The sequence below is a fragment of the Motacilla alba genome, chromosome 1A (genome assembly GCF_015832195.1).
Source record: "Motacilla alba alba isolate MOTALB_02 chromosome 1A, Motacilla_alba_V1.0_pri, whole genome shotgun sequence".
In the NCBI taxonomy this organism is placed as follows: Eukaryota; Metazoa; Chordata; class Aves; order Passeriformes; family Motacillidae; genus Motacilla; species Motacilla alba.
In genome coordinates, this window is record NC_052031.1 from 62,212,547 (window position 1) to 62,237,798 (window position 25,252).

The 25,252-nt window shown below is 40.2% G+C and overlaps 1 protein-coding gene across 2 annotated transcripts in view; it reads right to left on the bottom strand.

The window, feature by feature from the left end:
* The window catches only part of GNPTAB (N-acetylglucosamine-1-phosphate transferase subunits alpha and beta), a 38,477-nt gene extending 17,557 nt beyond the window's left edge, over nucleotides 1-20,920 (bottom strand). For both annotated transcript variants that reach the window (XM_038155800.1, XM_038155801.1), the window contains exons 1-8: nucleotides 20,716-20,920; nucleotides 16,552-16,637; nucleotides 10,662-10,781; nucleotides 8,954-8,995; nucleotides 8,016-8,221; nucleotides 7,254-7,318; nucleotides 6,925-7,059; nucleotides 894-1,055 (exon numbers count right to left, since the gene is read on the bottom strand). In XM_038155800.1, the coding sequence (XP_038011728.1) occupies nucleotides 894-1,055; nucleotides 6,925-7,059; nucleotides 7,254-7,318; nucleotides 8,016-8,221; nucleotides 8,954-8,995; nucleotides 10,662-10,781; nucleotides 16,552-16,637; nucleotides 20,716-20,832 (933 nt within the window). In that variant the 5' untranslated portion in view covers nucleotides 20,833-20,920. The remainder of the gene's footprint in view (nucleotides 1-893; nucleotides 1,056-6,924; nucleotides 7,060-7,253; nucleotides 7,319-8,015; nucleotides 8,222-8,953; nucleotides 8,996-10,661; nucleotides 10,782-16,551; nucleotides 16,638-20,715) is intronic.
* Nucleotides 20,921-25,252: the final 4,332 nt, after the last annotated feature.

A 25,252-nucleotide genomic window follows, 5' to 3' on the forward strand; every position in this document is an offset into this window, starting at 1 on the left:
TAATATGTACAGTAATGCAGCTTTCACATTCACAGAAGAGTGATGACTGAAAACATTTTAGCAGCACCAGCAGCCATTGGCTAAGTACCCATTCACAAAATTAACCCTAATTTCAACATGGGGAAATATAAAGTTTGAGCTGAGGATTGGTATTAACCAGGAAGGATTCCCCAAAAGTCCAGGTCACAGGATATGAAGACAGACTGCAAGCTTTTCAGGACACACTAACCATGCCACATGACATTTACTGTTAAAAATTAAATTCCAGCAGGAGGAAAAAAAACGAAGATTACAGAATATCTTATCTTGAAACAGACACCTTGTTATTTAATAGGATTCCTGTTATTAAACCAAACATCCTTCATTGTATTAAAGGCATTTAAAGTAAACCTCTTTTCCTTACAGACATCTGTATTTCAGGACTTCAACATTGATTTTTGAAAGAGAAGCCATTAGCACTTGCTCAGCATAAATGATGCTGCAAAGCAAAAAATGTTTAGGAAATGTATTGGGAAAAAGACTCATGCTTGTTAAAAAAACCCTTTCTCTCCCCACAAAAGAGGCCTGCTTATCTGCCAGTCAGGATCAGCTAAGCCTTTCAGGACTTAACTACACACAGCTTTATCAGAATATATGCAGAGGGCAACATTTTTCACTTAGTAGAGGAACATGAAAATTTAAATTAAGTATCACACTGTTTGATCCTTCTTTCCCATTGATTTGTGAACTGGACAGTGTTCTTGTGGTGTCTTCTTACAAGCTAATAAATATTTGATTCTTAATACTTCCAAGCTTCTGGAAAAAAATCCCATGTTCTTGTCATTGACTAGTTAGCCTCTACTTGCAGTTTTGAAATGTTGCAGTATTTTCCTGCTGTAAGAGAATTTACCCACCTGACTGACAGAGCTAAGGTCCCACAGCAAATACGCAGGATTAAGCATCAGTTCTTTCCCATCTATAGTCATGTTCTTCTTTGCTTGCTTGCTCAGTTCTTGGAAGCCCTTGGGGTTATTCAGTTGCAAGAGAGCCACACTGGCTTCTGAATAGAGCTGCAACTATACAAGCAGAGAAAACAACTTCAGCAGCACTCTTCCATCTTTTTGTTGTATTATTTTTCCTAGAGTTACTTAAAGAATGACTGGTAAGCACTGTTTTTAAAGAGCTACAATTTCATAAAAACACAAAAAGAAGTAGTAAAATGGAAACTAAAAAAAGACATTTAAGGATACAAATCTATGCTTAATTTTCACTTTGCAAAATAAATGTCTCTTTACACAATGATCCAGCAATGGTAAACCTTTTCATGTTTCAAATATTTCGGGAGTAAATCAATAGTAATTCCCTATCCACTCTCCGTCACTCCAATAACAAAATTCTTGTTTATCAACACTTTATTATGTGACAGAAAGGAGTGTCCTTTTTACTTCCCCCATCTTAAACAAGGAATGATCTTCCCAGAAAATTAGGGCACTGATGTATCGTCACTGTCAGAAGCGTGAAACGTTCAGAATGGTTTACAGTTAGTTCAACCTACAGCTACGAAATCTGAGATATAAAGGGCTCCAGAGCTAATCCATGTGGGTCTCCAAGTCCTTAGTGCTGCTTGCCAGTACGCTGCTAAGGTCATTTCTTAGTTGTGGACTGTTTGATCTGTTGGCTGTTTTTATCTCCTGCCACCAGTAAGTCTGTATATCAGATCTCATAATGGACAGGATCAGGGGCTTGCACTACACACCCTAACAGTGAGTATAGTTTACAGATCACAGGGCATCAAAGCAGCTCCCTAGGAATATGGCATAACCAAATAAATGCTGTGTTTACCATACAAAGTCAGATGAGCAGACCCAATCAAGCTAAAAGCAGGACTGCACTTTGATTTTCCAAGAGCATGCATTCAACAGTCTAATTAAGAATAAACAGTTAATCATTAATATTTGATACTATGCTTAATTTTTGTTCCTTCAGGCAACATAAGACAACCACGTCTACCAAATTTTCAGTGAAACTACCATTTATAAGCTACCAAATTTGAATAATCACGTTCAAAAAAAGCAAAAACATCACAGTTCCCATCGTAGCAACTCTAAGGGTTATATTTTTTTATTAAATCTGATCCTTTCTGCTCATTTTAAAACAACACTTGTCCCAGAGTTAGCAGCCCTTCCCTTAGCAAGACCAGCTGTTCCACTTGTGACATTTCAAAGCTGTTGATGCTTTGACTCATATGCTATTTGAGATCTTTCAATCTGACTTATGAGGCCTGTCATTAGAAAAATCTGATAAATCTCAGACCTTCCAGGGAATCATTTGAACCTATGGGTGGAAAGGATGGCTTCAGTAGCTGAATGGCTGAGGTATAGTTACGGACTTCAGGCAGCAACCTCCAAAAATATCGGCATTGAAATGCTGCAGATTGCAAAGCTGCCAGCACTGGGTATGTGCTTTATTTAGCAATACAACAGTGTCACACAGTCCCTTAGAATCTCTCTTGTAAATCATATATAAAACAAACCAAAAATATTACCATGCTAGAGCTTTGAAAGCATGTGAGAACATTTAGTTTCTTTTTAACTTGTTCCCAAACGAGGCAAAATAAGCACCTGTACTACAAACTCCTACTTAGATTTATTACAAACACTTACCCGCCACTAACATAGTATATATGCTGTAGTTCTTAATTAAATTTCTTAATATTCCAAGCACATACAGGAAGCAGTGGAAAAACATGTTCCATTTCTCAGCATCAGAGTTTAGCTAACCCCTGCACTGAATAGGTCATTTTTATTACATTAAAGTGGGTTTTTTTTCCAGTAATACCTTTTGAAGAAACCAGTCTTTTCCTAAGCAGGCTATCAATAAAGTTAGATCTACACTGAAGTTTTCTGGTGAAATAACTAATTAGATTCTAATAAATTTCAAGTTCTGCTCCAAGCATTTTTTGCTGATACATGCAAAATGAAATTGTCTCCTGGCAGATTTTTTAACGTCTCACAGCTATCAACCTCCTCTCTGTAGGGATGGATACAATTACCCATTCCTATAAAATATTACCTTCCAGACAACATCTTCATCCTGCCATAGCAGGTCAGCAGATCCAAAGGCATTGTCAAAACAGAAGAACAAGAAGGTAGATGCAGAGAGTCAGTGAGACCAGGTGAGCCTCTGCTAACGCAGGTGGGCTGAGAACACACCTTGCAGGCACACACCCAGACCACCACTGGGACACATTTTTACCACACACTTGAAAACGAGACAGGAAAACTGCATTATCTCCACCAGGGAGCATGAAATGCATGTTCTCCAGCATGGATCCTGCATGTTTCACTCCTAACTTACTAGACTAGGAGCCAGATGAGCTCAGACACCCCATGCAGAAGTAAACACCTTCATTTCCACTTTCTCAAGGTAAGGGACCTCAAGAACATTTTTTTTTTTTCTGAGGTGGGACTTAGATTCCTAACCAGTCCTTAAATTATTATACCTTATCTTCTTAATGAAAGCTGACTATTAAGGAAATAAGAAGCTCCCCTTTTCCCACTCCAGTGTGGATATTGGGAAAACTCATATGCCTACATAGCAAGGGAAAGGAAGCATATGCTGAAGAGTTACAAAAAGCTTTACAAATATAAACCACTATTGTCTCTACAAATGTTTCATGTGGTCTTTTTAGGATGACATAGTAGGAGGGTCATTTCTGAGTTAATGCAATGCCTTAGGGTTTTTTTTTTTTCTACAAAGCTTACTTGCTACATCTGTGTGATCACAACACCATCTCCTGGAGCCACCTGTTTGCTCCAGAAACATTGATGAGCAGCAGTAAGGATCCCAAACCTGGCATGCTCCAGTGAGGACAGAAAACATCCAACACTCTGCCTGCAGTTTCCCATGTGGATTTATTTCCATTAGCAAAACAAGGTCATTAAGACATCCCCAAGTTTCTAACATAACGTGGCTATAGTATGTATGTGTGTGTGCATGTGGATTAAAGGAGATGATATTTTGGAAAGAGGAAGAGCTACAAGCTCTTAGTTTGTCCTTGAAGTAATCAGGATATTAAATCTTGAAGGAGAAATCAACTTTCTCAAAAAATTTTGTACACTAGTCTGTACAATTTCAGTGAAGAACTGTTAGCATGACAGCCTCAAAAAACCCAAAAGCAAACAAATCAAGTCCTTAAACAAATGTAGTTTTAAAGTTACAAGCATCTCTTCAGGCTGAATAATAGTCTCCTTCAGAAATGTATTTAAGGTTGGGGGCAGGGGGGAAGTGAAAATGAAATATTCGGTTGTTCTTCACATATAGGTAAGGTCTTAAAGAAACAGCTCAGCAGCCATCAGCTGTACAACCAGAGTAACACCTCCATCTAGTGGCTTTCTAACACTCAGTTAAGAACACATGGACAATAAAAAGCTATCAAATATCACTTTCAATTTCATCTGTCATAACACACGACCTACAACAACAAACGTGACCAGCAGACACACTGCCACTCAACTTTTATCTTGAAATAAACTTCCCTATCATTACATTACAGTGCAGGTCACAAGTACAAAAAAAATCTTAACAGGCAGAATCCACCTTGAAAATAGATCCACGATATCATGAATCTTCACATTTTAGTCACCTCTAGTTGAGCTCAGCTGCTTTGCTCAGATATTTAGATTTTCAGAACTATCTGGTCTAGATGAACAAGTTTTGGTCTTCCTTGGGTTTAGAAGTTATTTCAACCAAACTAAAGCAATCCAACCAAAATAACACTATGAACATACAACACAAATGCACCAATAACTACACTCCTTCCTTTCTCACCTTTCTTCCCTTCTAACAGCAGCATTGTTCAAAGCTTTTATTATTATTATTATTTCTTTACTTGTGGTGTTGAAGTAAGCCACTTAAAGCACACAGAAATCCATTAAACATCAAAAGGCATCTATGACATAAAAGTCTAGTTCAAGCACAGGTGCAACTTTCTTCTTCTCTACCAAGCATCTCACATCACCTCACAGATTCCCGAAACCATAACAAGAGAGGAATTGCTGCAAATGTCAGTAGAGACTGTAAATAATCAACCTTTTTTTCTACTTAATTGTAGCATTAACCTAGCATCTCCCTTTGGTAAGAAGAAAACCCACTTGGCTGTGTTTATCATTACTGCCTACATACCATATCCACTGAAAGAAGAACTGACTCTGAGCTCAGAACCTACCAAAGGCTTCTATGGAAATAACCACATCCACACTTGGATGCATGAAAATAAAACATTTCCTACCTTCACATACATATGTTTCTTCTTCATTACATACATGAATTGCTGCTATCAAGAATAGAGGACTGTCTGAGAAAGAATTCACTGACCACACAGGGTATAATAATCCTGATCTAATTGTTCTAAAGCATCCACCACGAAAAGAAACACAGACAGCAAAGATGACTGGAAAGAAAACCACAGAATATTGTGGATACCTGAGAAAAAAATTGTGTTTATACAGATAAGCACAATTTATATCTGTATATATAAACAGTGTTTATATTTGCCTAACCAAATTGCAGAAGAGGAGCTCTTAGGAACAATCACAGTGGCAACATTTACACACAGATAACACCTCAAGGAAAAGGGAACCAGCACAAATAGATGACACATGACTGATGACAAATTAAAACCACAACTAAGACAGGGTAAGAAAAAATCATATAAAAAGGTAATAGGCACAGGATGTCACTTCCATAAGGACACACAAGGAGATGGGAAACATATCTAAGACACCCCAGAGATGCAGCATTTATGTTCATCTGGACAGCAATGAACCATATGAATATCTTCTGTTATTTAACTGCTGTGACACTAGAGATGCAAAGTCAAAAGAAAATACCTATTTAAGCTTCAATAAGTGCTTAAAAACGCTCTCTTTAATCTGTTTTAGGGCATGTACAAGAGAGGTACAAATGTGTTTACTTTGCAAAGTTTCTGCCATTAGCAAGGCTCCAAGTCATCTAACACAAGTTGAGACAAGAAAGAATTTCAGATTGCATTATATTGGAGTGTGACCAGCCTAGGAAAGGAATTACACAAGATAATTTCTGCAACAGAGTACATGAGTTGTTAGGCCAGCCTACCAAAAGAAAAAAACAAAAGAAAAGGGGAAAGGACTTCATGTTCATTTGAGCACTAAGAACAAGCCATAAAGTGAACTAGCCCATATTACAGGTGTATATCAGACTAATGAAAACAAATTACTGCCATCCCATTACCCCTGCTAACTTCTCTTCCACCAACTCCCTGGCCTCACTCCTTTTCACCCCATGAATCACACTCTCTCCAGTACAAAGCTAGTGATTTTAACAAATTTCTTAAAGTTCCACCTATCCATTAAACCTTACTGTAACAGGTGTCCAAATAGCAGGGGAGAACAGAAGGCACTAAATGGCAGTCACACAAGTTGTCTTCTGCTGCCTTGCAGCTGGGTCAGCCAAAGTGCCACTTGTTTAAGACCCTACAGAGCACATGGCAGAGAGAAATGCAGCGTTCAGTGCTGTTACTGTTAAGAGCTCTAAGAGGGAAGAAAAAAGCTAAGAAGCTACATAAACAAAATTCTGTCACATTAAACAAGCTAGTGATCCAAAATCCTACAGCAAGAAAACAGCCTCCAGCAAATGGCTGAGAGAAACTGATAAGGCTGCCTTTTAATCAGCTGCAGGCTAGTAAATGTAATGCCTAAGACCATGCAGTCACGGAATAGACAATTGGTCTTTTGCAGGCAACTCTGAGTCACTATTTGCTACTCTTCACTACTCAAGGAAGAAACACACAAAATACCCCAGATTACTCTCAGAAATATCCTAAGGCTCCAAGGTGTGTGAGATTCTGTAACTGAGCCATTCCAAAAGACCAGTAGAACTAAGGCACTCTTTCCTCCAGAGCCTTACCAGTTTTACTTTAGAGGCCAGGCTCTCTGGCAGTTTTGTTCGTAGCTGGTTTGTTTCTTTGAATGTAGCTGGAAATCCACTAAGAAAGGCCAAGTCTTGCATTAGTACCAGACCTGGAACTTCTTTGTCTGTAGTCTGAAAACAAGAAAACAGGTTATAAAGACCATTTTAAAGGCAGAATATATCACATAACAATAAGGGTTGCTCTGAGAGCTTTCACTTTTTATTACATGTGAGTTATGAAAAGAGAATAGCACAGAAACTTTCTAAAAACGTACAGAATGCTTAACACATACAAAAGCTAATCAACAGATTGTCAAAGTACATACCAAGTAACCCCTCCATGCTATCTGTTTGCTGTTGTCTTTTAACATTCCAGAATGGGCAGCTTCAACTAGAATACATAAAATTGCAAATCAAAAACTTCTTCCAGTATAAAGTCACTTCTTTTCTGTATTATAGTAACGAAGAAATACTTTTGCAAATTAAATATATTTGAGTATTTATAGTGTGAAAAGTTATTTTAACAAATAGTAAATAATTCTTGGTGGTAAAATAAAGAACAGTGGTTGTACTAGTGGTCAGGCACTACACATTAAACAAAATATATGAAACTCGTATCTGCTCTAAGACCTAAGATGTTAAACACACGAATTATTGTTTTACAGTTGCCAATCCTTTGAACAAGGGCAGAACTTACTGCACATTATTCAAACTAGACTTCACAGCAATTAAAAGAGGATTTCTAAGACTAATCTTCCTCAGCCTAAACCCCAGCCTCTTGAGATTATCATAGCAACACAGATATTCAGATATCAAACCTGTTTTGCAATAGCTTTCTAAAGCACAGAACTCTAATCATCTGTAATCAGTTGTCTGGGAAGTAAGCAAACAGTATCATTAATGTCATCATTTAGAGAAACAGTTTGAGGGCAAGAAAGATACTGAATGACTTGCTAAAGTCAAACAGAAAATCAGCATCAAAGTCAGTACTGGAGGAAAAATAAAAAAAAAAAAACCAAAATTAATTCACAGCAGCTTAAAAAACTTGCTCTAGAAAACTGGATGGAATCTGACAAAGAGCTTCTTACCGTCCTTAGGGCTATCAAAAACAATTACAGTCACATTGGTGGAAGGATTTTTTGGTTTTGCTACAAAGAACATATTGTTAGCAGCTTGTAAAGCAGGATGAACGGACGGCAGGTCTTTCAGTGTGACGTTGGCAGGCAGTGCAGGATCCAGGACAAGCATGGGCACTTTGATGCAGTGTGTCAGCAAACACTCCAGCTGCTTCTCACTACAGCAAAATACCAAAGGCATATTTAACACCACTAGAAAACTGAAAATAAAAATCAATCTTGGATGCAATGGGAAATTTTTTTGTAAAATCTGATTAATTGTAACATTTGTTGTGGCAAGGGGAAATTATTGATGAGCATGCTTATTTTCCTGCAGAAGGCAAATATTTTACTAGTAGTGTTTCGTTCATTCCCCTAACTGTTTTTCCTAAAGTTTGCAAGATTTCCAAGTCTGCCCATGGAAGAGACCTTATAGAAAAATCTCTAAATAACAAAAGGACCAAGTTAAATGACTGGGACAGACCAGGTCCTGCTGCTTCCTGGCAGTAGAGCCACAAGAGGCATGGACCCTCTACAGACATTTTTTGCAGTGCCACGTATACAAATGGCAGGTGAAAGCACCATTGAATTATTGCATATGTACCTGGAGTTTTATAATTCAAAAGCATGAAAATTTTTTTCATACTCAGAACAGGAGCTAACCCTAAACAGTGACAGGATATTCCAAACTCCATAAACTGTTATCGGAAGTTCATTCATATATGTCACAATAACATTACTTTTATTCAGCAAATATATTATCATGCTGTCAGCTCTTGAAGTGACACAGGAAAGCCTGCATAGGCTATAGAAAATGAAACCATTCCCCCCCCAGCCAGCATCTCCTTTCAGCTAACAATGAGTAGAATATAAATTATTCCAATTTACAACCAAAAATCCCAAAAACTCACCTCTTCTTTGTTGGTTCTGTTGCATTCTTTCCAAGGATTTCCCTATTACAAAGTTAAAACAAGGATATTAAGTAACACTGAATTGACAGTGTTTCTGTCAATGAGTCTAATTGCAGATTGTTAATTGAGTCAGGGACACGTTGTCAAAGCACCAATAACCCAGATAAAAAGCTGCCAAGGCCTTGCCATTGGCCTTACCAAGGTGAGTACAGACTGACACGTGCCCTTCACTGCTCACGTGCAGTGTGGAACTCAAAAATTCATGGCTGTGCTGAGAATTTTAGCAACAGGACTCCTTCTGGTAACAGGAATTTATTGGGTTTTTATTAGGTTATTAGCTTACTTAACAAAAGTGAAAAACACTGGTAAGAAACCAGAACGAAGTGACCTGAAACTAGGTTGACTTCATTGTTTTGCCTAACATAAATATTCTGATAAGGTCTCTGAAACAGCTCTTTTTATAGCAGTGCTCATTGATTTCAAAGAACATGAAAAAAATGGTCTACATGGGAGGGAAGCAGGTGTCCCTCCAGACAGCAAACATGGTATAGACACCAGTTTTATTCATAAGCTTAATCTCAACTTTCCAAATCAGTGTTACAGAAATAATCACGTGTTTTTCCCTTCCTGAAACAGGAATCATAGCATGAGTGATGACAAAGCTAAACCAACTAATATTAGCTATATGAGCTGCTAGGAAAATATTAGCATAAATATGAAAGATTTCAGAGCAGAGACTGTGTATGTTTAAGGTCAATGAATTTAAAGTTCTAATATTTCCAGTGTTTAGGTAACAAAAAAAACAAAAACAAAAACAAAAAAACAAAACAAAAAAAAAATCAAGAATTTGCCTTGAGATCATACTGCCATTTGAACCCTAACTGCAAGACACAGCATGCCAAAAATCAGATCAATCCACTGACTTGTGGACTTCTCGTTATTCTGAACTAAATTATTATAACCCTTAAAACACAGACTTGTCCTTCCATTGAGCATATTTACTGGCCAAAACAGATTAAATGTAAGCAGAATTGCTTATCAAAAACTAAATAAATGGTCACAAGACATAATCTAAGGTAACTGCAACAACCTGCGTTTGAAGGCTTAGATCAGTAATTTTGCAGAACTCTATAGCACAATCTACAACAAAAAATGCAGCAGTACATGTCTTTGCTTCCACAGATAAAGGTCAACTCATACCTTTATAACATGCATAAATTATTTCCCATTTCTCAGTTTCAGGATTTGTCAGACTATGAATCTAACTAATCTAAAAACAAGAACTTAAGAAACATGTTTCAGATTTTATGAAGCCTATTATAAAAAGAAAGACCAGGGGGATGGGGAGAGAAAAAAGGGATGAAGGGAGGTTATATATTTCCGGCATAGTTTTATTATTATTTACAAACTGTTATAGAAATCAATACAAAAGGACATACACAACACACAGTTTTCCACATGGCATTTTACAAATTCATGACAGGACAACCTTAATTATTATGCTTATCTTAAATAATTTTCTAATTAGACAGTACTTGGCAGCTAAAAGTAGAACTGAAACAAGGTTTTGGGAATAATCAAATGAACAAGTGAGAAAATGAGCTTTTAATTTTCATGTCGAGTAACATGGGAAAAATAACAACTAAGAAAACTAGTACAGCATTAGATTGCTGCTGTCAGTTAAAGGGAAAATATCTAAGATTATTACCTCATTATTTTCTGTTCTTCCTCCATCTGTTCCCTGACCTGTTGCAATTCTTTGATCAGTTCCACATCTGTGCCGTTCACCCAGGTGTACACCACATCAATGGGCATGGGTAAACAAAGCCTATATAATTCAAAGGAAAGCTGTATGAGCTGTTTAATATTACATTACAAGTGTTTGTGGCACTCTACAATAGCAGTTTCTGTCTAACAAGGGAAATACTTGTGTTTGAGCTGCAAACAAGACAAAAAGATTCTCTTTAGCTATATGTATCATGCCTTAATTATACACAAGCCTTTGACAAAACAGCACGGACATCAACCAAAAGGACACAAAGTGGTTTTAGCTGTTCAGTAACTAAAGGAAATCCTAACTTTATGCTCTAAATTTCACTAACTCAGACTCATGGCCCACCTCCTGCAAACACATCAAATATTTTTCAAGTCAGCACCAAGACCTGAGCACATTCTTAATTCACCAACTACTTCAGACAGGACAGCATGAAGCATAACTTAAATCACACTTACTGTTATTCAATTGCACAGAGCCAGTAAGATCTCAGCAGGACCAGGTCTCTATCCTAGGAATGTCTCTTAGATTATATTAACAGGGCATTTTATAAAACAACAATCTAATTTGGGTACATGAATTCAGACTCTAGACATGGCACACAAATTAATTCTTGACACAATTGAATATCCTGGAGCTGTTTCTGGAGAGTTACATACTTCCTAGCATGCATAAGGCAGAAGGAAGGAGTTTGGGTACCTTTTTCCTACTTTTTTTTATGATAATCTCCTCTCCAAGGCCCACAGCTTTGTGTCAGCAGGTACTCCAGGCTACTGCCATGGGTGAATCTGAGTGCCATAGCAGAAGGATACCCCAGTTCTTATTTTCAAAAGTTCCAGTGTCAAGCTAATTAATACCTTCCTAAACTATGGATGGCCTAGCAAACATTGGAAAACATCATCCTGTGGCCACATGGATCTCAGCATTAGAGAGGTTCAAAGATGTTCTCTCTCCACCCACCGCATCCTTCCAAAAGCATTCAAAGAGAGACAGAGCTTACAGGCAGGTGTCCTGTCCCCCTGCCCTTGCACAGCATGCCATGCAGAGAGCTTGCACCCAGCTTTGTTTTCTACTGGCTCACACTCAACAACTGAAGCACAAAATTTGCTGAAAGGTCAGCCAGTAGCTCGTCACAGCACAATGGGCAGGAACATTTCATACTCAATTTACCCATGTTCCTAACCAAGCTCCAACACTCAGAGGATGATGCTGGGGCATTCTGAGACAATCTGAACATCTCAGCAGCAGTGCTGCCTTCCCTAGCAGCACCACACAGAAAATCTCTCACATCTGCAGGAGGCTACCCTTCTAGCCAAAAAAAGTCACTTTTTCACTTTTTTCTCCAGATGTAACTAACTTCTGGTTCATTTACAACATATGTTTTGAATTAAAACATCCTCCAGAGGAGTAGAAATTCAACGGCAGGAGCTCTTCCAGCTTTTCTGCATTTGTGTGATCAGTTAAATTACTGGTTTGACAGTCCCTGGAATGCTACAGCTCAGAAAGGAGTGTTTTAGGTGGAAGCACCTGACTCAAGTCAGCGGATTTCAAAACAGCCCAACCTTCAGCCTTCTGGGCAAAGTGCAGAGCTCATTTAGGCAGGCTTCACTGAAGAACATAGTATTTTCAAAAGAACTCCAGCTCCTTCTATGGTATGAGGCAACTTTGACTTCTGTGAAGCCTTTCTCCACTTCACCATAACCTAAAAGTGTGTCTCTATGCAATAGCACATATACCTGTGAAATTTCCTACACCATGCTACATACAGCCAAAAGCTTGTAAATTCCACAGAGGAAAAGCATTTTTGGTCAGATGCAGACACGTCAGTTCAATCAACCCTGGCATGGCAAGCTCATTCTTCATTACCAGTGGCAAAAGAGACAGCCCAATAATAAAAAAGTAAATTGTTTGCAGATCCACTAGTCTAATTGCTTAAAACTTATCCAAATACTCAATAAGTTTCCTTAATGCACTTTTACAGCACACACTGTTTCAGAAAGTAATCAAACATAATAATAAAAACCAGATATCCCAAGTAAATTTGGCATTTCCAACTAACACTGTACAAACTTAAGCTAACACTGCTAAGTCTGTACCCTTCTGGACTTGGCCAAAGCTTTCTGGATGGTTTGATGGCTTCCTAAAGTACACTGGGAGCTTATCATTTCAGAAGTATGTGTAGTAATTATATATCCTCTGTATAGAGAGAGAGACATGGTTTTCCCAGGAAAATCTTGGGAAGCTGCGTAGAAGCTGTGGGAAAACTTAGAGCAAAGAATTCAAACAATTATTATCTCTTTTTCTGTAACCATTGTTTATAGATATAGCTCTCCAAAGTGTGCTATTCATAGTTCAGATTCCTAAAGGCCAATCAAGTCTTAAGTCCACCATTGCTTCTATAAGAACTGTAGACTTCTAATAATAAAGTCTTTTCATACCTTCTGGCGATAGTCTCTGTATCACCTTCGGCTGTCCCCTATACCCCTTCAGTGATAATTAGTGACCCTGAGGTTGTTACATCAATCACCCCTTTGTAGAGTCACACAATAAGTATGTATTGGAATTTTGCTGTAAAATGGTTTAGAATTAAAAGGAACGGATACTACACTTCAGTAGAACTGTTCTCAAACACTATTTTAACATTCAGAGTCTTTTGCAGATTGTTGAAGTTCAGAGAAGCTCAACAACTCTCTCTCATATTCTGTAGCTGTGTTTCCTTCATCTGGATCCATACATTTGGGCTTCATCAGGAACAGCAGTCTGGCAAACAGGTTAAGCCCAAGGTGACCTGAGTAAATTTACTATTTACAGCCACTGTTCTAATCAGTTATTTCCCCTCTTTGACATGACTAACTTATGGTTCCCTAACAGATGTGACTAGATGGTGTAATTTGATTCCTAGTGAGAATTATCTTAACACCTTGCTACAGAAAATCATCACTTTTGGAAAATTTCTTGGAGACTCCCAAACAATTTATTGAGGTTTTTACATCTTTCTCTTTACAAAATGTATCCATTTTTACTTGCAAATCTAAAAACATCCATAGGATCCTGCTTGAAGACAAAACCAGACCCACCAGATAGGACAGGGGAACACTTCCTGGCAGGAACGTCTCGTACTCATGTGTTGAGAACATCATCACAGCTGAGACTGTGGGTAGAAGACAAACTTTTGTCTCAACATCCACTGTTGCTGAAGGAGTACAACAGATTTTGCATCTCTCCCAAGCTACCATATGGTGATCTCCAACCTTGCTGAGCCTCTTTATGAACAGTAGAAGTCTAAGATGCTCATAGTAAACCTCCCAGCCCTCCTGCCTGTTCCAGCTCTGTAATTATGCTCTAACAGTAACTCAGCTGTTCCATTGCTATGCCTACTCCCTGATTTAAACATCTTTTCCTCTCTTCAGCCTCACTCAGCTCAGTTAATGGCTGGCCAACCACTGACAGCTCTCACTTGCTTGAAAATCAAGCTGCACATTTTAAAAGTTGGGGATTATTCCTTCACATCTTTCTATACATATTTTTGAGTTTTAAACAGGACATCCTGGAATAGCAAAGTTACACTTTACAGTAAGTAAACTATACTTACTATACCATTTGCAAGTAGAGTAATAAAATGCAGTCCTCATCCAAAACACTCATGCATGGAACTCCACTATTTAGTTTCCTTTTCTCCCTTATTATTTTTATATCAAAACTCAGTCTTCAAAAATGGGTTTGGACAAAGTGCCTTGGTAAAAAGCACTGGAATTTCTAGTGCATTCTTTCAAGCTGTGTAAGAGCCTGAGCAATATAAGAAGCAAGTTTAGCAGCTGATGTGGCTACCTGAAAGGTGCCACGGTTGGGATGCCAAGGGTTTGCAACCAGAAGGAAAACCAGCCAAAAGCTATTGCTAAACTCCAAGGCAAAACCAGAAGTCTGCCTTGGTCTGGTAGAGAACAGTGTTCAATAGGTGTTACTAATGATGTCATTGTTTCGTGTGATGAGCTTTTTGATTTTATCATCATAAGGAGCTTGCCCATATGCACAAATTTGTCTACAATGCACAGTGAGGTTTTTTCAGAACAGAGAATTTTATCTGCAAAGCTCCTAGAGAACAACACAACTCAAATTCTATTGAAGGCCCATTAATATTTCCCAAAGGCCATGCAGCTTTTACTTTCCACAAAGCAGTACACCTGCTTAATTTTCTAACCAACATGCCTCCTGTTCTCCAATTCTGAGTATTTTTCTCCAGCACTAAACAGGAACTGATTAAAATCACTGGACAAGCTAAATCTGGAAGTCCTCATTTTATGTGTAGCTCTGTATGTTGCATTGATACCAGCCTAAAAAATTCCACCAATAGGGTCTGTTGCTGCATTTGTGAAGTTTGATAATAAAAATTAATTGAACCCCTGACAAGAGACGTCTAAAAGTTAACAAATGCCTGAAAGGACTGCCTCCACAAAGACTTCTGGTTGGTATGAATTTTTAAAGGAAGTTGTTAGCTGCACACAAATATCACAGCAAACTTCCCTGTTACTCCTGACATAAGATTGTTAAAGGCATATTGGTGAACTGGAATAATTTAAGCGCCCATCATAAAAACCTTAAGCTTTTGCTCAGGCAGCCAACAGGTCCTCACCAGGCACTGGATGTTTTGCTCACAATCCTCAGAAATGAACGCTAGCAAAGGAGTGCTTTCACAATCACAATGAAGTAAGTAAACACTGCAAAAATGGGAAGTAACTATATCTACACCACAACAGTAAGATTTGTGATTTTGTTTTGGAAAAAGTAAATGGTTTTATAAAAACACTCCATAATTACCACAAAGTCATGGATTTTAGCAGTGACAGGACCAAACTGCCATGTTTCACTTCAGTACTGCTAAAACATGCAAACATTAAGCTATTCATCCACATGAGCTGCATCACTCTGCTTTTATCCGTCATGCATTGGAAAATGGGGGAGAGGAGAAGAGACTATAAAAGTTCCTAGTATTCACCAACACCATGCAATGAATTTTACAGAGTTATCTCACACCAACTAAAGCGTGACAAATTGATCTGATCATTTCTACTGTTCCATGATGCAACAAACCTCAAGGCAGATTAAAGCTTCTGCTTTCAGGGTTAGCTTTTATCCCAGTCAAGTCTATCAATATTAAGAGTCAGATGATACCTGCTAAGTAGCTTTCTTCCACCTACCAACTCATAGTACACTTACTCCCTGAGCAACAGACCCATGGCTATTCAGACATGAAGGATGAAACCACAGGAAGTCATGCAGCGGTTAACACAACTGAAATAAATGACCCATATGACTTGCTTTCAAACTTGCTGTGAGAGATTCTCCTATCCACTCAGTTTTTAAAAGCCTCTTACTAGCTTTGTGACTTCTCTGAAAAATAATGATCCTCATAGGACATCACAGAAAACATAAGGTAATTTAGAAATAACTTCTAGAAACATTGAATATTGAAATGTTAAGCACATAGGAACAGTGCTTATGTTTTCCTATCCTAACTTGGAAAACATGTCATGACCTCCCTTCATTGTTAACATTGTCATCATTTTGATGTTTCACTAGAGATTGGATGAATTAAATACATTCAAAATGTAAATTTATTATATGACTAGAGCTCTCAAAAGCCAATCTTCCAAACTGGGAGATTATGAATTAACTAAGCACTCACTAAGTTTATAATTTGCTGCAGATTTAGAGCCCATACCATAAGGTTCTACTCAACAGTATGTTACTTCAACTAATATGTTTTATTTAAATATTTACTTAGAAAGTAAAACGTGCAATAGTGTCAAGTGCAGGTAAAGCTCACCTATTCTGAAATGATTTGCCAGCGACGTTGTCTCTGTATGAATCAAACATAACATGATACTGGTCTCTACTCCACTCCAACACAACCTACAAAGAAAAAAAACCAAAACCACTTGATGTCACCACCTGTTAGGCACCTAATTTTCACCTTTTGAAATGTTTAACCACAACTGATTTCATTCCAATCGATCTATGCATTCATGAGCAACTGGGCAGACCACAATCCCAACTAGATTATGGCACCGAGGCAGCAATCAGACCCAGAACTGAAGAGCATACTTAATTTAAACAAACTTTACTTTTCTCTGCAACAAAGGATCACTCTTGTTAAACGACTTTTTATTTAGGTCATCTCCCCCTTGTTTCTTAGCATCTAAAGGTTCAGGAATGTTTTCCGAAAACTGAGACCTAAATCAAATACACTTGGATACAAGCAGGAAACCCCCAACACATACACACACCCCTGCACAATTTTGTTCATCTTTTTCTGTTCTCTTACAGGATTTACTGAAGTATACACATCTCCAAAATCTGAGCTTTGCAAACAAACATCCAGGAAAAAAATTTTCAACAGTTTTTCCCACAAATTTTCAACAATATAAGTGGTAAATATGCTTTGACATAATAAAGAAGTCCAGGTATTTTGAGATAGAAGTAATATAAAACATATATTTTCTCCTCTGAGATAAACTTGATTTGGCATCTTTTACAGTGAAAGTCCAACCTTGAAACTACAGTGGCATTTTGTGCTGGTTTAGAGTTGAAGGCACGGGGGCTGAATTTACTGGGATAAGTACATATTTCTATGTACTGGAGAGTGAAAAAAACCCCAAAACAAACAAATGAAAATAACAAAACAAAAAGAAAGAAAACCAGGAAAGCATAGTACTTATAGTACTTACTTTACACCACTCTCCCTAGATTTAAGTGTTATTATGGCTTATTTCTTGTATTGTGGGAACTATGACATATACCATTTCCCTGAGGTCACCTTCAAAACCATAAACAAGCTGTCCTCCCTCTAAAGAAGTTACACATCCCTCTACGCTCATTGCCACTAAAGCCAATTAAAGCCTTCCCTAGAGCAGGGAAGCTCCATCATGTGCCTGGGTGACAAGAACACACACGCAATTCCTCCAGAGCTGCAAATGGTCTCTTTGTAACCAAGATCACATCAGCACACACAAAGGAATAAAAATCTCCTCCCTGAAACACCAAGGTCAGGAATTGTCTTAAAAACACTTTCTTTACCATTTCTTAATGCACAATTCAGTAAGTCCTTCTGCCAAATGCCAGGTTTAATATAGTGCATATTGGAAGTTTATATCCACGTGGAAACATTTGCTCCTACTGATAATGACACACTGACACATTGTGACCGATCTGTGTCTAGAGGAAATACAGAAGTGCTTGAGTAAGAATATACTATATGAATAATATGTCTCTCCAGAAGAACAGCATTAACCATTCCAGCCTTTGTCTTTTGTGAACCTACAGCCAAAAAGAAGTGGACAGATCTCTCAAGAACACATTAAAGAACAGTTAAAAACTCTTCCTACCCGATATGTTTTTTCCCTGCAACTGTTTCCTCCTGACACATTATGTATGCATCGTGCAAAAATGCCTAGAGGCTGTTTTGCTTCCACTTTACATACTGGAATCACAAAACCACCAGGGGAACACTAAAAAGGGGAGAAACACAGCCTATCAGGAGATACTGCATCAGACACGATAACAGTGTCTCTGGCATGTTCTGGTTAGAAAGCATTGTACAAAGCAGAGCCACCTACAGAAGGATGGCCAAGGAGGGTTTATAATCAAACTGCCCTAATACTTAAAGCTCATCTTACAAACAGGGAACAGCATTGACTCAGACCTGGCTGCCCTGTATGTTTTTGCAGACAAATTTCTCACTCATGTTCAATGCCCTAGTATTCCACTGAGCTCAAGGTTCTCCTTCAAATGAAGCTAATTTGCAGCTTCTGGCTGTGAGAACCAATCTCGAATTATTTGCCCTAACCCCCTAACCATCCAATTTTACTCCACCAGTAATACTGGGATTAGCATGAACCTAAGAAATCAGACCTAATTTTGCCTATTAGAACATGAAAAAAAAAAAAAAAAAGCTGGCTTTGGGGGTGGGGGAAAAGCAGAACTGCAAAAGCTGTTCAGACACCAGGGTCTGGTAAGTGCTGCCTCACGCTGCTTTTTATTGCTTGAGTTTCCCGCAGATGGCTAAAAGTGGTTCAGCTGGTAATTTCTAGCAAGATTTCTTGGTTTCATTTTGCAAACAGCTTTACAGTTTTTTATTAGTTGCTGCCTTGCAGATTCTGTACTGAAGAAGAGAAGCATTTTCCATTCCCACGAGAGTCGTCGGAAGAGGTCTAACAGTGTTCATTCTCATAAGCCTTGTCTCTCCTAAGTCACTGAACTACCACTGTTTAGAAAATACAAAGGCAAAAAGCAAGATGCATGCAAACATCTCGTCCCGGGCTTATCTACCACCCCTGGAAAGAAAAAAAAAAATTGCAGGTGTTTCGTTGGTGTTTTATAGCTGTTTAAAAAAAAAAAAAAAAAAAAGAATTACTAGTCATTTTTCTTTTTTCTTCATATGTAATTTGGAAAGTCCACTCCTACATGAAACTTCCAGTTCTTTTGCTCACTCTCTGAATTGTATCTAAGCTTTCCAAGTAGCTTTTTAAGGACTGGAAGCAGCACACTAAGATTTAGCAGAAAAATCTGAGCAAAAATTTGACTGATTCTTACCAAAATCAGCCATAATTTGGACAACTACTGAAATATTTTTAAAACCTTCAGAGTTCTATGATATCTGATATAAAATTGTGGTTTAAGTCCCCATTCTGAAGAAATGCAAAACTATGTCAGTTTCACAGCAGCACAAAAACTACAACAATCCAAGTAGATACTCATGTACAAACAGGTGCCTATGACTACTTTACAATTACCTAATTTGCTGATGCCTTTGGAGTGTTTCAGGAACTTGTGGTCCCCACAAGACGGTAGAGATTAGTACTTTACGCAAAGATGAGTTAGTACAAAAAATAAAGTTTTGATTGTGGTACATGCAAGACTTTCAGATAATAATCTTTATGGCTCTTCTTTTTTTTTTTTCCTGTATCTGAAAGAGCTGATCAAATTAAAACAGAGAAGGGAAAACAAACAAACAAACAAAAAAAAAAAAAACCAGCTTAGGAATCACGAAATTCCAGTCTGTTTGTATTGAACACTGCCATCCTTTCAGACTGACAAAAATACTTGATTTCCCTGATTCCTCACTACATTAACTAACACGGCGCTGAAGTAGGATTCATTTTCTCCTCTCCACATCCCTTCAGTGATGACTTACCAAATCGATAGGACAATGTGAAATGAAGATTTAAACATTCAACACATCCGTGTAAAATCATATCTAGAAGAAGTGCAATTACATTGCATCATTTAGAAAACAATACGAGCCAACTAAGTAACAAGTAGCGAGCTAAGCAGACTCTGCTGCACAGCTTAGAGGGAGGATACATTTAACTCCTTAAACGTCGCAGAGGGAAAAGGTTCTGTCACCCCCAGTCGACACGCGAAGGTGACATCCAGCACAGGCTTTAAAAAACTCAAACAAAAACACAGCACTAGTAAATCACCTGACGAGGGAAGTGGAAAAGAATTGCACAAGAGCAGCGAACAGCAGCTGTCCGAGCGCGCAGGGCTGTGTCACCTGTCAGAGCCCGGCTCACCCCCGAGGGGACACCCGGCGCGCTGCCACCGCGGGCGCTCCCCGCAGCCCAACAGGTGCGGCCAGGGCGGCGCGGGGAGCGCCCGCGGGGCTCCGGGATGCGGGCGGAGCCAGCCCGTCCCCGCGGGCACGGCGGGCCTGCGGCGGCGCCGCTCGCTCGACACGGCCGAACGGGGCACACGGCGCCGCGACGGGCGGGACCCGTCACCCGCAAGGCGCCCGGAGAGGGACCGCGCTGCTCGCGGGACAGCGCAGCCGCCCGGCTCCCCCGAGGAAACACAGCCCCACATCCCGCCGGGGCCGTGCAGCCGCGGGGCCGCGCCTGCCCCGCCGGCACCGCTCGGCTCGGCACGGAGGGAGGGAGGCAGGCAGGGCAAGGGGGGCAGCCACGCCGCGCCGGCGCGGCGCCGTACTGACCTCCCCGAACTGCAGGGCGGAGACGATCATGAGGACGAGGCCCCCGAGGCAGAGGCAGGGCCCATACCTGTGCGACAGGCAGGTATAGGTCTGGCGCTGCAGGAGCTTTAGCAGCATGGCCCGCCGGCGGCCGCCGCCCCGCACGGCCCGGCCCGGCCCGGCCCCGCTCCCCGCGCTGCCTGCGCCGGGCGGGGCCGCCGGCCCTGCGCCCGCCCCGCTTCCGGCAGCGCCCGGCGCCGCCTGGCGGTGGCGGAGGGAGCGCGCTGAGGGAGGGAGCGCGCTGAGGGAGCGCGGTGCCGCCCGCCCTCACGGAGGCGGCGAATCGGCTGTTCCGTCGCTGAGCGCTTGCGGACATCGCGCTGATAGAGCCGAGCTCCGTGCTGAGATTGAATTGAAGCGGTCCCTGCGTGTTATGGCACAGAAATGAAGTGCGGAGATGGGTTCGTGGAATGGGAGTCAGCAGGCTAGAGAGGGTTAATGATTGAGTTCTTCAAGAGCAGCTCTTGAGGAAAAAACACAAGAAACTCGTTCGCGGTCGGTTGCTGACAGCTCTGGCAGCTGGCGCTCTGCATTCTGCCATGAAGTCCAGCCACCGGCACGGTGCTGTTGCCGTCGCCGCTGTCAAACACGGATCGGGCAGAGGCGCCGCTGGTGCCAGAGCAGAATGACGGGCTGTCAGAGGCCTGCAAGAGGCCAGGCGTAGTAGCACCCGTCTCTGTATTCTGTCCCTGCACCCAAAGGTCGTCCAAGTATTTCTTGAAACTCCCTGCAGTGACTTTTCAGAGTCACAACCATCGTCCTTGTGATCCTGTATTTCCTGTGGGAAGTAACAATGCCTGACCCTTTCCAGAACTTTGTCCCAGTATATTTACGCAGTGGTAGTCTGAGAGGACTACACATGGTTGTACTTTAGGAAATGTCCAAGAGGGCACGGCTCTTTGGCACGTCTCTCTCAAGCCACTGAGCCCTCCTCCTATTTACTTGTTAGTGTCACAGCATTTGTCTTTCCCCAGGGTGAGAGGAAAGCTAATGAATTGATGGGTGAAGGGATGGGTGTTCACTTTGAAATGGGGCCTAATGTCCCTCCTGACTTAGGCCAGGTTTGCTGCAGAGCCCAGACAGCTTGGCTCCTGGAACAGACAAGGTTCTGCACAAGCCTGAGTTTCTGAACTTTGGGGTAAAATAGTAGGTTCAAGGGGAGATATGTGGTAGGAAGTTCTGGAAGACTGTACCTTCCCTGTACTCAGCCAGTGGGGAGAGGAAGAGGGCAACACGCAGCCGGGAGTTTAGGATAAAAGGAGGCTGTGCCCTGGGAAACCTCGAGAGAGCAAATCCCGTGGCTGTGTGCCCCGGTGCACTCCCTTTATTCAAATAAAGTTGCAGGACTCCTCTGTCTCCTTTTTGGACATAAACCTCTGGAATTTGTGGATTTTCCTGACAATGAGCCATAGGACAGGATGATGAACTCACCAGGGGTTACCTGAAGAGTCTCAGAACCCCCTTAATAGTGCTGTGTTCTTCCTCCTTATGGTGTGTTATCAGCCTGATAATACTTATTTGGCACTTGGTGATAACCCAGCCTTCCAGTCCTGGTACACAGAACACTCTAATGAAACTTTTCTCTCCTTCGTGTTCTCACCCATGTGCTGAAGTACTATCCTAGGGGAATATAATCTTTGCATATTCCCTCACCTGCCCCTCCTGCTCAAGCACTGTGCTATTGTTACTAAACTATTATTAGCTATTATTACTGCCTAGCAGCACCTCTTTACCACCGCCTACAGCACTGTGCCAGTGATGGCCTGGTATTCTGAGTCAGCAGACTGAGGTTTTCATTGAGAACTGAGGTATAGCACATATGCAGATTATGAGAAAAACCCCTATTTCTGGTCAAAAAAAATCTATTTCTGGTCAACAATCCAGTGTAAATGCAGAAATGAAACTGACTGTGCTGAAAAGATGAAGATGAGAGATATGTCACCAATGTAAAGCTGAAAACCAGTCAGGGGAAGCTGAATTACTTCAAGACCTGGATTAATAATTAATTTAAGGTGTGGGATGATGCATTTATACAGACTAATAAGTACTTCCATATGATACCAGTGTGATAAAGCCATTAAAATTCACATGATCTTTAAATTATTTTTAAAAGTATCAGACGAAGCATACAATTAGACACAGATATATAAAAAGGTACTGAACAAATCATGATGGCACTATATCTGTCCTTTCTTGTAGAATACTTATATTCAAGGAATATATATTTAAACTGAGATTGGTGCATGAAAAGGAACAACCAGATCCTTCTTTCTAAAGAGACATTTAAAGGTTTTGACTTGCTCACATCACAGAAATGGAGATCAGAAACTTAATTAAACTAAATGCAGTACTGGTTAAAGGTTAAAAGGTTAAACACGAGGTTAAAACAAAACACAGGAAAAACTAAAGCAAACAAAACAAAACACAAAAAGGAGACAAAACCATGTTCTGGAATATATTTCAAACAGGAATAGCAGGAATACCTATTAAGCCTTGAGAGACAGCCTAACCAGCTTGTGACAGGAAGCAGGGCTCTGTACTCCAGGTGTTCCCCTATATTCCATTTTGCCATGGACTCATAGTCTCGTCTCTTCCCATCTTCTGCCAATCAAAGTTTTAATTATTCCAGATGAATGAGGTTGTTTGGTCTGGAGAAGAGGAGGCTCAGGAGGGACCACATAGCTCTCTACAGTCATCTGAAAGGATGTTGTAGTGAGTTGGGAGTTGACCTCTTCTGCCATGTCTCAAGTGAAACGATGAGAGGAAATGGTCTCAAGATGTGCCAGGGGAGGTTTAGATTAGGTATTAGGGGAAGAAGAAAGTCACTGAATTACTGGTGAGGCATTGGAATAAGTTGCACAGGGAGGTGTTAGGGTCACTGTCTCTGGAAGTGTTCAAGAGGCATCTGGATGTGGCACTTGGGGATGCATTTTAGGGGTGATTATGGGGGGTTGATGGTTGAACTGCATGATCTTTAAGTTCTCTTACCACCTTGATGGTTCTGTGATTCTGTGAAAGGCATGGAATGGGGATGAAAACAAGGCCACCCTCAGCTTGTTAATTAATGGCAAGCTATTAAGGTATACATACCAGATGCAGGCTCAAATACCTTTTGAGACAATCTATCAAAGTTGCTGGGATTATTCTATGTCTGTCACTAGAAATCATTTCCAAGCCTAAAACCAGAAACCAGGTCAGGGGCCTTGTATCCCTTTGCAGCTGTCTTTGTGGGCATGTGTCTGAAAGGAGCCAGGTTTAGGCCAAATTCTTCTGTTTTCACATTTTATCTAAGGCACTGCTTGTGCAGTTCTCCAGGTGAGAACTTTATAATTGTATCCAAGAACAGAATACTTAACTTTCTCCATTTCTCCCAGTCACTGGGGATGCAAATAAACACAGATATTCTGCTAGGAGCAATAAATTCCACTAGATGTCAGCATATGTAAAAATTAGGCGCTGCCATTATAATCCAACATATACTTAAGGGCCTTGCCAAGTCGTTATCCATGTAAACCACTGGGCTCTTGGAATGATCTGCTTGACTGTTCTTGTATTTGTATTAACTCAAAGGTGCACGTAGCAGCACTTAACACAAAGGCATGCCTCCTGTGGATTATGATGTAATCTAAATAAGCAGTCAAATAGTTATAAACACACTTGATCTTGATTTTCTGCAAGTTGTCTTCAACAATATTTTTTCTCTCTTAGCAAACTGATTTTTTGATGTTTTTCTTACTACAATTAGACCTTTTTAAGAAGGGGTAGAAGCTACTTTGAAAAGCAAAGTAATATTTGCTTTCTTTTAACAGGAATGGAGATTCTGTAATCCTCAAAATCTTGAGGAAGGCAGAATTTCTTACTGGACATGGTAAATTTATCCAGTAGTAGCTCTTTCCAGGTCTTTTGTGTTCTCATTTTCTGGGAAAGGAGAACAGTAGGAGCTAAACATCCAAGGCAACAGTGTAATTATCTTTGGTTGAGGCAAAAGACCAGAAATAAGCAACCAAGCATCTCAAGCTTTTCTGTTAGCCAAGAATATTATTCACTGGACATTTAATGAATCTTACTCTAAAGAAAAGACAATTAACATCAACGTAGGTTTTCTGTATTTGTCTCTGTATGGTGTCTTTAAACATGAATTAAACTTGTAGCACTTCTATGAGGCAAAAATTACTGACCACAAAGGTAAAGACAAAATTCAGCAAGTTTGATGCCTGTTCCACTTGAAATGTGAATTTTCACTATACAGGAGATAACTCGTAGTACTCTGAAGGCTCAGCAGTTCATTCTTAAGGATTTTAGTTTCATGTGTGAGTGCTCTGAACTTCTGAGCATTCAGAGGTGTCTCAAGTCAGGCAAGTAAAAGTTCAGAATAGAGGGGCAGTGGGACTTGCCTGTGGAGAGTTTGTCACTACTTTGAAGAGCTGAATAAGCACTCTCCGTGGAAATGAACTGGGAGATAATAGGGCCTTCTAGGACTTCTCTCCCTGCCACTCTA